General features: G+C 41.7%; 1 protein-coding gene across 6 annotated transcripts in view; it reads right to left on the bottom strand.

The window, feature by feature from the left end:
• Positions 1 to 576: 576 nt before the first annotated feature.
• The window catches only part of tox2 (TOX high mobility group box family member 2), a 104,108-nt gene continuing 90,779 nt past the window's right edge, over positions 577 to 13,905 (bottom strand). For 4 of the 6 annotated variants that reach the window (XM_053498420.1, XM_053498421.1, XM_053498422.1 and 1 more), the window contains 6 exons: positions 13,206 to 13,439; positions 9,709 to 9,939; positions 5,078 to 5,158; positions 2,454 to 2,843; positions 1,813 to 1,949; positions 577 to 932 (listed from right to left, as the gene is read on the bottom strand). In XM_053498420.1, the coding sequence (XP_053354395.1) occupies positions 890 to 932; positions 1,813 to 1,949; positions 2,454 to 2,843; positions 5,078 to 5,158; positions 9,709 to 9,939; positions 13,206 to 13,439 (1,116 nt within the window). In that variant the 3' untranslated portion in view covers positions 577 to 889. The remainder of the gene's footprint in view (positions 933 to 1,812; positions 1,950 to 2,453; positions 2,844 to 5,077; positions 5,159 to 9,708; positions 9,940 to 13,205; positions 13,440 to 13,905) is intronic. The other 2 variants (XM_053498424.1, XM_053498425.1) reach the window with 1 other exon arrangement.

The raw sequence follows: 13,905 nt of genomic DNA, 5'->3' as shown, positions 1-13,905 counted from the left end.
CACACGCACACACCCACACAGGCATACTGGCACTCAGTTGCTTATATACCAGCACACGCTCACAGGATACCATTTAAAATACAAATTAATGAACTATAAGTCATATTAAAGAAGAAAAAAATATCTGGACTTCATTTTTTTTTCCAATTTGATCCCAAAAAAAGTGATATTTACAATCACACTGTGACAGATTATTAAAGACCTATTAAGGTCTTTAAAATTACAAAAGAAAGTTGTTAAATGTATTTATCTATTCAGCTGTTTCATTTTTTTTTTAACCTTTTCTGACCTTACTAATATCTTTTCAAAATTCTCAGAGCATCAGATGGACCTACAGTAAGATGTTGGTCTTTAATGACTTCATCATAAGAGTATTTCTCTACAGTACAAGACCTGTTCTTGGCAAAAAAAAAAAAAAAAAAATGGAGCAAGCAAGAAATAAATAAAAAGAACAAAACGAGGGCATGAGAAAGTAATCAAGGAGAGGAAAGTTTTCCTCTGTTTTAATTAAAGCTCGTTTGCCCTGAGGGCCAGTTTTATGGTAGTTTGTTTAGTTTTTCCTTTAATATATCTATGTTTTTTTTTTTTTTTGTTGCTTTTTTTTTTTTTAATTCAGAAAGTAAGAGTGCTCTGGAAGGTCTCTAGTGGGAGGCCTTGTACGTTTTAAGTGCTTGGCAAAAAAAAAAAAAAAAAATGAGAGGATCACTAGTAGTCTTCAGAACACGCGTACACATCCTTCTAAAAACGAATGAAAATGACACTGAGTAAAAACAGAAGGTGACAGGGGGGGGGGGGGGGGAAGGGTGGAGAGGTGTAGGGTACTCCCTGGTGTTGTTTTATCACTTTTTTTTTTGTCACACATCGTCTTTTTGCTTCTTCTCCAATCACTTCAAGTGAGGTAGAGTGGCTTGTCCCTGCCTATCATGCTGCCACTGAAAAATAATAAACAAACAAACCAACATTTGTTAGGACAAATTACAGTTTGTACACAAAGAAAAAAAATATGATCATCCATTTCAAATCTTGTCATCTATCTCAAAGTCTCTCCAAACTACTCCAGATGTGAAGGGATAAACGTGGCTCTTCTGGTTTTAGACTTTCATATGAGTCTGGCCTTTCTCAGGCCCTCGGTTTCTCAGGCACAGTTCGCATACGGCCCGCGGAGCACAGAACAGAAAAAGAACAGACGATTTGAGGAGATTGCTGCTCTATAGCATGAACACACAGGTGTACCAAATATATTCATATTCAAATATATCAGGTAATGTGCTGAATCAGCATAGTGCTGATTTGAGTTCACTTGTCGGTCCAGTTCCAGCACACATGACGCGCAGTTTAATATGAGTTTGTATAGTGTTACATTGTTATTTTAACGTGTCATTATTTATAACTTTACTTTATCATAAGGAGGTCTTATCACGTTACACAGCTGTGTGCTTCTCACTTTTTGGGGAATATCCACATAAGGATGTGACGGTCTTTTCATGATTGTTAATTCACATCATTTTGTCTACATCATTTAAACTACGATCCATATTATATTATATTCGAATAAATAACCTTATCAGCACCATCAGAGCTAAAGAGTTTATTACGCACAACCGGAGTGTTAACACAAAAACAGGCTATTTTAACCAACACAGAATAAAAAAGCAAGTCAGGTTGTTGCAGAAAGGTGTCAAATTCGGCAAATCACTCCTCGACTATAGGCTCAATACTTTGACACGGGTGTCAACGTATTGCGTTCAGAATCCGATATCGGAGCTTTGGCGTCACTTTAAGGATCACACAAACAAACACACAAATACACACCTGCAGTGGTTTCCTCCACACTCCCGATTGCAGTACTCACTGTCCCAGTCAGGGTTCTGTCCCACTGGGTTCGGAGCTCCAGGAGACTGAGAGCCTCCAACAGTCTTCTGATATTCTGACTGTAAGTGAGAGAAGCCCTGTGAAGAAAGATAGCGAGAGACATCCTCATTAACTCTTCCCTCTAAAAGACTTCCAAAATGCATTATTTTTTTTTCATCAAATTCTGATGAATGAGCAATTTAGAAACACAAGAGGGAAGAAAACGCAGCTACAGTTTGAACTGTAACCTCCTGCCTGGGCCTTAAATGATTTTTTTTTCCCCTTTTAACGGCTTTGCAGAAATGTGCTAAGCACACAGAGAGATAGTTTCTAAAATCAGGCAGTTTCATTCGGTTTCACACGTTGCAGGTCTCTGCTGATTCAGATGACACCTCAGTACACACTTTCATCTCACAAAACAACACAGCAACCGAGCACGCCTCTGCCCCGAGTCAAAAACATCACACCTCATTACAGCACGCTGTAATCACACACCACTGGAGATCTGGAGCTCTGTTCACTTCAGCTTGTGCGAGGTGATGCTCAAGGGTTACAGTGTGAGCTCTGAAAAGTTAATATGAAGGATTTCTCTGCGAACTAACCTGCTGGCCTGGGCCCGGGGAGTGGAGAGAGGACTGGAGGCCCATCTGGTGGGAGATGATTGGCTGCGACTGGACCTGCTGCATGCGGATTGGCTGGTTGAGGAGCGAGCCCTGGTGCAGGGAGAGCTGCTGGTGGAGAGGGGGGCTGATTTGGAAAGAGGCCGGAGGGGAGGCACTGAGTGCGGGCAGCATGGCCGAGCGGGGCAGCGCGTGCCGAGGCGCTCCGGCAGCCGCGTAACTCTGTAGGTCAGATAGAGGGAAGGGGCTCGGGCCCAGATAAGGAGAGGAAGGCTGAGGGGGCACACTGTACAGCGGGGGGTTAGGGGGCATCATGTGAGATGAAGGCTGGCTGGACTGGGCACTTTTATTCTCCACTGGATCGTTGTAGGTCTAAGAGAAAAAGGGGAAACACAAATTAGATAAAGATACACTTAATTATTCCATGTGTTTAAGACAGAACACACGGTGCAAAAAAAAACAGACAGAGTAAAATGCATGCAGTTTTGTTAGGTCATATTAACACATTAATATAAGAACAGACAAGATGTCTTATGCACGCACTATAAAAAGACACTGATGAGACCATTTGTTGTTCAGCTAATAAGAGCTGTAAGAACTACACAGCATCATAACCAAATGTGTGTTATGTAAAAAACTGCCATTTACTGTTTGCTTATTGGCAGCGTTTATACTTTATGATGAAAAACTGGTACTTTCATTAGCTGTCACGGTAACTGGCATGATCTATGAGCACGGCTCTCAAATATGTGGAACAGAGCGACAGGCGTGATCGATATGAAAATACTAACTGGGGGAATGGAGTGATGCATTGGCAAAAAAAAAAAAGGGGGGAAAAACACAGAGAAACGAAAACAGGGAAACTATGTGAGAGCCGGTGTGTGTGAGTGTATGTACTGTATATGCGCATGTGTATCAGTGTGTTTGATAGAAGTCACCTGCTTTTAGAAACGTCCAAACAAATCCATCTTAAAATTAAACAACGGGACTTGGAAGTTCTCCAGGAAGCCATTCTTTAATATTGCTACACCACGGCATCCCTTTAAAACCCGCGGGTTTACACGAACCCTCAGACGGACGGATTTATGGACAGAGGATACGTTTAGTTTTATTCACTTAAGCACGTCGTATGTCACGAAACAGATTTGCCAAACAAGCTTTGTGGTCGACTGTCTCGCAGAATTCCTAGATCGTTCTTTTCCCCCATATTTACAAGCAAGCTGAAAGACCACGCTGCGATCGGAGTTCTCACAGTTAGCCCGATGCGTCTGGAAGAAATGCTAATATCGCATTTGACATTTGTATTACGCCTGAAGAGGGAGGAGGGCCTCTTTTAAAATGGCTGCTTTCACTTGGCCCTCATAATCACCCAACATACATTTATCGAGACAAAACCCTCACAATAACGTATTAACGTTGAAAATGCTGCCAGGTGCATAGCCATTGCACGAGCTGCATAAAAGCTAGCTTCTTCAGCCTGCGCACAATCACTTCTCTCTTTCAGTTTAGTTCAAGTACGCTCTCTACAAGTTCTCTGAAGAGATATATGAAAAATAACATCCTTTAAGAACAACAGTCATTTTCTCTACATAAATATATGTTTGGAGCCTTGAAGACTCCATGTGCTGGGAATGCAGTGGATGTTTCATTTTTTTTTTTTTTTCTTCCCCACCCTATTTTTTCCACTTTCTTTCTTTTCAGTGCCTGCTAGTTCACTGATGCATCAATCAAAGTGTCTGCGAGAAACAGATTTTGACGAAATATTTAATTATGTGAGACGAAGGACGAGAAAGGCGTTTAATAGGAGCTGCTGAGGGAGGAGGCTTGATGAATACACCATTCATAGCTTAATCAAGCCTCTTGTTTTGGGCCAAAGAGCTTAGAGAGAGAGAGAGAGAGAGAGAGAGAGAGAGGAGTATAGAAAAATAAGAGAGAGGGAGAAAAAGAGAGAGAGGGAGAGAAAGAGGGAGAGAAAGAGAGAGGGAGAGAGAGATCCACCGAGGGAGACAGGGCGAAGGTGTTTAGCATGAAAATGCAATTTGCGTTTTTGAAAAGCAAAACAATGGCTGTGAAATTAGGGGTATGAAAATGGTGTGTTTTATTATGTAGATGAAAATATGCAATAAAACGATCCATTACACAGATCCCGTCCGAACTATCCCGAGATGAAATGCTTTCCCAAATCAGCTATCGATCTATGGGTTGTGTATATTCTCCTGCCATTATGAGATTAAGTAATATATCAGTGCATGAAATCTAATGGATGAGCTAAAGAAAAAAAATAATAAATTCTCTCAAAACCTTAATGTATAATGTGTATTATTCTTACAGAAAGGGGAAGATTGCATTAAAATGTAAGCTAATGCTGAATGAACACACACACACACACACACACACTAAGAAGACTGTTTGGGGTCTAATTTTGCATGGTGGTGCATCCATGCACACACACACACACACACACACACATATACATATACACTCCCCTGACAGCCCCTCCCCGGGGATTCTCTTGAATTTCTCCATCTAATGTATAATATAGCTCATCCCCCCATCACCACTGACCCGTACATATCAAAGACATGACCCCCTCCTCTTGCCGTTACCTTGGAAACCAGGCTGGCTCGGTACGCTGCCAGGGCCTTCAGGTACTCCTTCTTAGCCGCTTCTGTTTTTCTCTTATACCCCTGAGAATGTGAGAGAGAGAGAGAGAGAGAGAGAGAACAACAGTGTTTAGACACTCATACACAAACACACACAGCACGACTTCAGCCATTTGACCCGAGCTTAGGCCATGGTCAATGTCATGTCAACCACTGTGTCAAATACATCTTTAATATCTTTCACCCCACTCATGGAGGAAAAAAAAAAAAAGGCCAGATGAACCATTTTCTCTTCCCTCGTCTGAGATTATTGTATGAAACTCCATCAGAGGAGTGTAATTTCATCAAAAGTGGTTTCCCCAAAACCCTGTTGAAGACAATGCAAAAGGAAATCAGTTTCAGCATTTCGGCTGGAGAGTCCATTAAGGAGGCACATCGTTCTATCAGAGTGGGTGTCACATCAAAGGAACGGCACAAAGAGAGAAAGTGAGAGAGAAATAGAGAAAGAGAGAGGGAGAGAGAAAAAAGACGGCAGGGTTTAACAGAGAAGGCAATCTATAGCAAAGGAATGAAGCCTGAGAAATGGCGAGATTGGAATGTAGGCTAATGTAATGGCATGTCAATCATTTTCCCTGTTCGTGAAAAAAAAAGGGAGTTTTTTTTTTTTTGCTGTGAAATTGAGAAGGACAACAACATGATTTTAGCTGATGAGAGGAAATCTGGACAAAGGCTCAGCATATAAATAAATAAATGCTACATTGCGTGGAGGGCAGCGGCACCGGCAGCGGTGTGGTTTAATTGATGAGAAAAAACAACATTAAAATGATGAGCGTGGCAACGGCGTTTAAACTGATGAGGAAAAATAGTGGTGCTGTTTCTCTCCAGGGAGCTTGTTACAGCGTGCGAGTAACGACAAGGAGAGCAACACGATTTAAACATTTACATATGGCTGGGCCTGACTCTGACTGCTATACTCTGGCTAAAATTACCATTGAGCTTTGATACCGTGCACGGTGCTGCAGGGAAATGCACGAGGATGCGCGCCGACGGGATGCGGACGCACATGTTAAACACACCCCAAACAGACGCCATCGTTGAACTTCAACCTCACTATACACACTGGCTAGTGTTCTCAGTAATCCTGCCCCAACCCCTTCCCTCCCGCCCCTCTCTCTTTCCCTCACACACACACACACAGAGAATCATCTGTCTAATCTGATTATGGAAGAGAGTCAGAAAGCCGAATGTTGCGCGCAGCAACTACTGGGGTTAAGTTAATGGCCGTCCAATTAATGACTTCTTGTATCTGCTGCGTAATACAGTAGCTTCCTAAAACCCAAGCAAAACAAGCAAACAAACGCTGCGGAAACCTCCGCGCTAACGAGATTATTAGTCTTAAGCATTGATAACGCCGGCTCGAAGTTTGAGTCCCCGCGTCGTCGCTGACAGTTAAATATTGAACGAGGTTGTATGGCTTTTGTAATAATGAACTCTCGAGGAGCTCCCGGCAGCTCGGGTTTCAAATTAATTTAACCCGAGCTAATGAGTGGCTCTAACGACAGCGACTCTTAAATAAATTAACACGCCTAAGGATTTCTAATTATTCCAAAGTGAGCGGATTCATTAGCAATTGAAGCCGTCACAGAGAGAGAGAGAGAGAGAGAGAGAGAGAGAGGTCTCGATGAATTAGAGCTAACGAATGGGGGCCTGCTGCTGGCGTGAACGAGCACCATGTTGCCTTCTTAATCCCGACATGGCAGGTGGCCCCCCAGCAGAATTAGCTGGTAATTGTATCTTAATGAAATGTTCTTGTTTGATAACCGGTTAATTATGGAAGACAATAACTTGCGGAACCTCCTGACACGAGGAAAGGGGCGTATACCCTCGGGGGGGAGAAGGAACAGGAGAATTAAGGAGAGGGCTTGATTCGTGCTCACACTACTTATGGGTAGTGTAGTGCAGTGTAGTGTAGTGCTGGAGAGCTCTGGTTCAGGGGATGCCGGTGAGGAAATACGGGAATCTCTGACTGAGTGGTTTTTCGTCTCGCTCTCTCCTGCTCTCTCCTGCTCTCTCTCTCTCTCTCTCTCTCTCACCGAGGCTACGCTGGAGCGCCTCTTGTCTAAATCGTATCCTGAATCTCAGACGTAATATCTCCTAATCTCATAACCTTGGCTATGTTGGAAGAAACTCAGAGTCACTCGGGGAACTGATGACAGGCAATGAGCCGTCTCTGTAGTGTATCTGTAGGCAGATTTTAACGCATCTAGAATTAAATCCCATGGGAATTAATATAAAAAGCTGTTAAACATCTGCAAGAATATATACATATATTTTTTCCCTTCCATCATTTCCTTTATCCTAACGCTACATGGTTCATACTTATGGCACACAGTTGCTGCAACTCTTACTTTACTTTATCACTTGCCTCTACACACAGTATAAAAACAGAGACGATGGGCCTGTGTACAGCTTCCTGTTTATCATGTTTCCATGTCATTGATTCCGCTTTGATATAAGAGACAGGTCAGGGCTAACACTAAACAGAATGGTAGCGCTGCATTGGAGATGACGTCTATCTATCATCTGTTAACAGGCCTATGAGAAAGGCTGGAGCGTTCAGCTCGTCAGTAGTCGCTCGGTCATGAGGATGCTGAGGACAGAAACCGACGCAGCCTACATGAACTGCACAGTGTTTCCCTGATGATATCCATCTGAAGAGCATTTCAGAAACAGATGTTGGGTATGAAATATACTGCCCTTATAAAAAAGTAAGCAGTCTTCCAGGAAGGAATCTGAAGTCTGCTAAAAAAGCTATACAGGAACAAAATTAGTTCAGATGGTAATTATAGACTAAAAAGAAAATGTATGTTAATATTTTTTGTCTGCCACCAACAAAACTCTACTGATAAAAACATTTTCCGTTAATTTATTAGACATAATGAAGAGTGATGAATCATCATATTATTTATTTATTTATTAAATTATGTTTAATAGAGCACTGTAGATAATCGGCAGCAGGTGATGATGTCCTAAAAAAAAAAAAGACCTCAGTTTAATCACCCTGGACGTCAGAGCAGTGACGACCTTAGCAGCTCCAATAAAATCAAACAGATGTGTTCAGAAAAGGTACAAATTAGAGTCATAGACGAAAAAAACATTGGGCTCAGAAGTTCAAGGACAAACAGCATTTTCCCAGCAGTAACATTCTCAAAAATGATGCAGTGTGATAAAACAGTAAAGGGGAACAGTCATGTGCATATATGTTATAGTCATATTTATATATATATATATATATATTTACTGCACAAAAAAAATAATAATAAGAGAACACTTAGTCCTGGTTTGGCTTGAACCTTACATACACATACGAGGGGTGTTCAAGTCAAACTGGGACTAAGTGTCTCCTTATTTTTTTGAGCAGTGTGTATATATATATATATATATATATATATATATATATATATATATATATACACACACATACACACTGCTATATATATATATATATATATATATATATATATATATATGCATGTCTTGGGAGACAAAGGGTTAAGAAGCACAAACAATAACATTTCGGAGAGCAGATGTCCTTGAGGGAGAAAAAGAAGGGCGCTGGGCGATGGCTAATCTTGTATTCTCAGCATGATCAAATCACCAGGCAACAGATATAAATAAAAGGGCCCAGGAAATGAGGAATTCACATTCAAGGGTGTCAGCAGCAAAATGAAGATTCATGGTGAAGAGGGGAGAAGGGAAGGAGGCAAAAATTAACTGCACATAAAAGGACACAGCAGCTCTCAGAGAGGAGGAAGAAGAGAAAGAAAAAGAAGTAAAGAGAGAGAGAGAGAGAGAGAGAGAGAGAGAAATATCACATGGCAGAGGGGTGAGTGGTCTGTACTCTGTCATGGAGACAGGTGCTTTTATTTGACATGCAATAGCAGGCCTTTGTTATGGAGGATATTCTAAAAATACCGTGTCCCTTCTCTCTCTGTCTCACACACACATCATCACTCTGGTTCATGTGCAGCTCATTACTGACACACACAGTCTCACACACACAGAAACATACAGACTACTTTGTCTTAGTGAGGACCTTCTATTGGCATCGTTATTATTTCAGCTAATTACTACACCTAAATCTATCCTTAATCTCAGTGCTTCTTTATATATATATATTTATTTATTTATATTTATATATTTTTTTATAAAAGCTACAAACTTTGTTAAAAAAAATCATCAGCTTTGCTTGTGAGGACACACACACACACAGATTAAGGTCATTTCATGGTGCATCATCCGATTTAAAAAACGTCCAGGACAAGTGTGTATGGACGTACAACACGGATGCCCTTCAGCTCTATTACCGTCAGCATCTTACAGTCAAACATTAAACAAAACAGAAACACATTTGCATAGTAAGAACTGTTCTGCTCTGGCACACCTCATTAATTCCACACCACATCTGTTCATTAGCTGGAAACGTGTGTTCCAGGTGGAGGAAAAGTTCCTATACACATTCAAGACTCCTTTTTTCTTCCAGTATAAGACCTGACATTGAGATGGCCAGAAAAAAACAAACAAAACAAACAAACAAGAATCTTTTTACAGAGAGGACTGATGAAGCTTCTCACCTGTTTTTGCTCCTCCCCCAAACTATCCCACATAGAAGCCACGATCTTGGAGACGTCCCCGAACGTAGCGTTGGGGTTCTGCCCTTTAATGGCCGCCTGAGTATCCCGGAAGAAGAGAGCGTAGGCTGAGACGGGCTTCTGAGGCTCGTTGGGATCCTTCTTCTTCTTCTTCTTTTGGGGCTTGGGTTTGGGCTTCATCATGTCTGAGGAGGGTCTTTTCTCCCCCGTGATCTGAGGATGCAGGAGGAACAGGGTGAGGATGTGCACATACATATGTAATGTATATACTGGACAAGGAGGCACAAGATTCTGCAAGACATTTTTATACATTTTTTCCAGATCCAAGACGACTACGACAGAAGACCATAGCTAATATTCTCAGTGCAGTCAGAATCAGCCGTGAACGATCACTGCATGAAAAAATACATCGGTTCTGATCCATTAAGAAATGTTTAAACTTCTCATACTCAAGTATGTGTCATGTAGACACAAGTGGCGCAAGCTCAGAGGGCCATGTGATTTCATTATTTGCTGTAATTTATACTTCTAAATACATTATTGCCTAAGGATCCAGAGTTTTGAACCACATTGTGCACACACACACACACACACATTTTAAAAGGTCTTATTTTAATACACCTTATCAAACAGGCAGGTATTGTGAAATTCAGTTCTGCTACACACACACACACACACCATCTGAAAACTAATTCCCACCGCATTGTTCTTGCTGTACCAGATAATGGATGAAAGATGAAGAAAGAGTTATGAGAGTCAAACAATAAACAACATTTATCATTCTTACTGTGGTTATTATAAAGAAAATTCACCGAAACCTATTTAAAACACAAACTCAATCTTCTCTGCATAGATTTCTTTTTCCCCCCCCAAACATAAGATCCACCACCTTGTGAAAAAACAAAAACAAAAACAAAAAGCAGAGAAGCTAATGGAGGTCAGGGAAATGAAAAAGGAAAAAAAAAAACTTTATTTTGCACGACAGCCATTCAGTAAAACGGCTTGAAATGAGCAGAAAGCGTTTTTCGTGGTTGACTCGGTATTATAATGTACCTCTAATTTTTTTTTCTCTCTTTTTTCGCAGGCTATTTCTAACAGACGCAAGACAAAAGGAAATAAGAGCGAGGAAATAAAGATCAACCCGGCCTAGTTTCGTACCTCCTCCTGAAACCGATAATAAGGTTCTAGTTAGGCTTGCGTTCGGCTACGCAAACATAAGATGTCTTTTATCTGCAAACATTATGAAATAAAAATGGGATACACTGGAACCCAGAGAGTGCTTTCACTCAAGCTCTGTCGGAGTAATCTGCTCTGACAGGTTATGGACAATGTCTGTCTATCTATCTGTCTGTCTCTCTCTCTCTCTCTCACACACACATACACAGTTAAAAGCCCTGGAAAAAAAGATCTGAAATATTCAGGGCAAAATTGATTTCTCTACCATGGGCCAGTCTGTGCAGGCATTGTTAATGTCCCATTTGAATCAGTGCTACATGGCTTCATCTCATGTCTGATGCACGATGATATTTGTTTCTTCTGCCGATGTGCAGTTGCACATTTAAAGCGAAAAAAAAAAATCATCATTCAAATGACTAGCTGTGCACAGAGAGAATAAGAGAGAGAGAGAGAGAGAGAGAGAGAAGCTGGGAGGCAATGACATGTTTCCGTCGAAGTAGAGATTACAAACCAATGAGTGAAAGAGGTTTCTGGGGCAGCGGTTGATTTTTCGGGTGGCTTAAGCAATACACGGTGCTCATTATTCACATTGACGCCACAACAGGATTAATTCAGGAACAGGTACAGTGCTCAGACTGATCGTGAAAACCTGAGTATTTCTCATATCCGTACATTGTGTGAGGGTTAGAGGGAGTGAGACGGAAAAGAAGGAGAACCGAAATCTGGTGGAAATTAGCAAGGCATGCCAGCGTCGCTTATAGGACACGTATAGAAATAAGAAGGTTGGCGTAAGGGCCGTGTGTTGGACGTAATAATTTCTGTTGGCACACACATCATGGTTTACATACAGTACAAGCACACATTTGCATGGCAAAAAAAAGCCCATATCAAAACATGATCTACAGTACACTGGTACACACACACACACACACACACACACACACACACACACACACACGTGGGTGGTAAAAATACTGAGAAATCTTGTTTGAATTGAAATCATAGAAGAAGGAAGGTACTGTATGTAGTAGTAAGTTTCTAAAGTAACTCAGTCTAAATTAAGTCGTTCATATTCACATCCAGCTGAATATTTACAGCATGTGTGCAAACAACATGACCTCACAGACAGATATATGTTTATGAATAATATGGATATAACCACATGCACACTTCATACTGCACAGCTGCAGATAAATATGCAAAAGTAACCCCCCCCCCCCCACACACACACACACACACACCCAACCACCACCACTACACCACCACACCCCCTCTGACTGAGTTATAGCTCTATTGTTTTGATAGGAATAAGGCTGAGAATGGAGCCAGAGCAGCAGCCAACAAACACCTTATTACAGATGGACCTTCACTCATTAAAATCTCTGATCCTTAACAGACATGTATCCTAAACACACACGAAAACACAACCGCTTTGGCTCAGAAAAATATGACTTCATGCATTAACATGAAGTGATGTGTTTGTGTGTGTGTGTGTGTGTGTGTGTGTGTGAAAGGTGGATTCACTATAATATATTTAATAATATAATTCACTTTGCCTTCTGGTAAATAACATGCTGTTAGGAGACAATATGGCGGCATTGTTGTTGTTGTCAAAGGCGCTTCGGCGCAGAAACAATGCAGCCGGTTTAAAATGATAGAGAACATTAAGGCTGTGAGAAGTTACACGGACTGCGATACACCTACCATCGAGCAGCTTTCATTAGGGAGAGTCAAATGGGCTAAAAACAATGTAATTTAGGCATTGTGTGAGTTGATTCGCCCCCTTTTTTATTTTTTATTCTGGGCTCCAATTAAGCACGACGCATCACGATAATGAGGGACTTCTAGCAGACAGTGCATTAAATTAAATTCCAACTGACACTTTCAATAAAGGAAGAGACTGACGGACAAGCAGGATTAATCGGATTTCTAGGACAATAAAAATAGAGAGGACAAAAAGAGTGTGAGTGAGAGAGTGAGAGAGAGAGAGAGAGAGAGAGAGAGAACATGCTTTGGTGAAGAAAAGAACAAAAGGCAGTTGTATGTGAGGCTGAATTGCTATAATTTGTAAACAATCTAAAAGAGGCCTCTTGCAGTAAAAGCATTTGTCAATCACAATTATTTGCACACAAACTACAAGCCTAATCCTTTACAAGACAGAATAAAATCACCTAAAGTTATGAACAGCTGATTAAACAACGATTCTCGAACACATTGGTCTGTACATCCTGCGTTCCAAACCCTCAACCGCATAAGACAACTGTCACTTCAAACAGAAACACGGTCCACCTCCCTTCCTGTACCTTTGTGTGGTAATCTGCATCCTCTTCCTGGGTGGAGTTCGAAGGAGAGGGCGTGGCTGACTGACTCCCCACGGACGAAGGGGAAGCGTAGGTAAAGGAGCCTCGGCCAATCCGAGAGCTGAGCTGGGACAGAGCGCTCATGGGATGGGGCAGTATCGAAGGAGGAGTGTTTAGCTTGGGGGCATGGTGGGCACGGGGGTAGTGCCCGCTGTCTGACCCGGCCAGAGCCTGCATCTAAAGGCAAGAGAAGAAACCACACTTTACTAAGAGCTAATCAGCCAGATCTTAACTCACCCTCAGTCTTTTTCAGCCTAACTTGCTGGCCATGCTGGTAGAGCACAACCTCATCCAGCGATGACCGGGAAAACCATCGATCCTTCGCTTGGCGAAGAGATCTAGCTAAAAGCTATGTTCCTGGCACTATCCAGGATTCTGTAGTACAGGCTAACATGCACTCCACACCACTCCTCGGTACAAGATGATATCAGTATCTGTGTGAAAGTCAAGAGTGCTCACTTTCTCAAGGGCTGGGAAGATGTGAGCTACGTAGACCAATTCCATGTGTGTGTGTGTTCACTTGAAGGCCCCCCCAAAAAAACCACACCAATGGTGTCCTTATTGCCAAATGAGTCCTCGAAACCATAAAAGGATGCGCACGTGTTAAGTCACATAGTAGCAGACCTCTGCATGTTCTGTTCAA

Source organism: Clarias gariepinus, chromosome 6, assembly GCF_024256425.1.
Source record: "Clarias gariepinus isolate MV-2021 ecotype Netherlands chromosome 6, CGAR_prim_01v2, whole genome shotgun sequence".
Classification (NCBI taxonomy): Eukaryota; Metazoa; Chordata; class Actinopteri; order Siluriformes; family Clariidae; genus Clarias; species Clarias gariepinus.
Note: the sequence above shows the minus strand (reverse complement) of the source record. Positions and strands in the feature narration are given on the sequence as shown.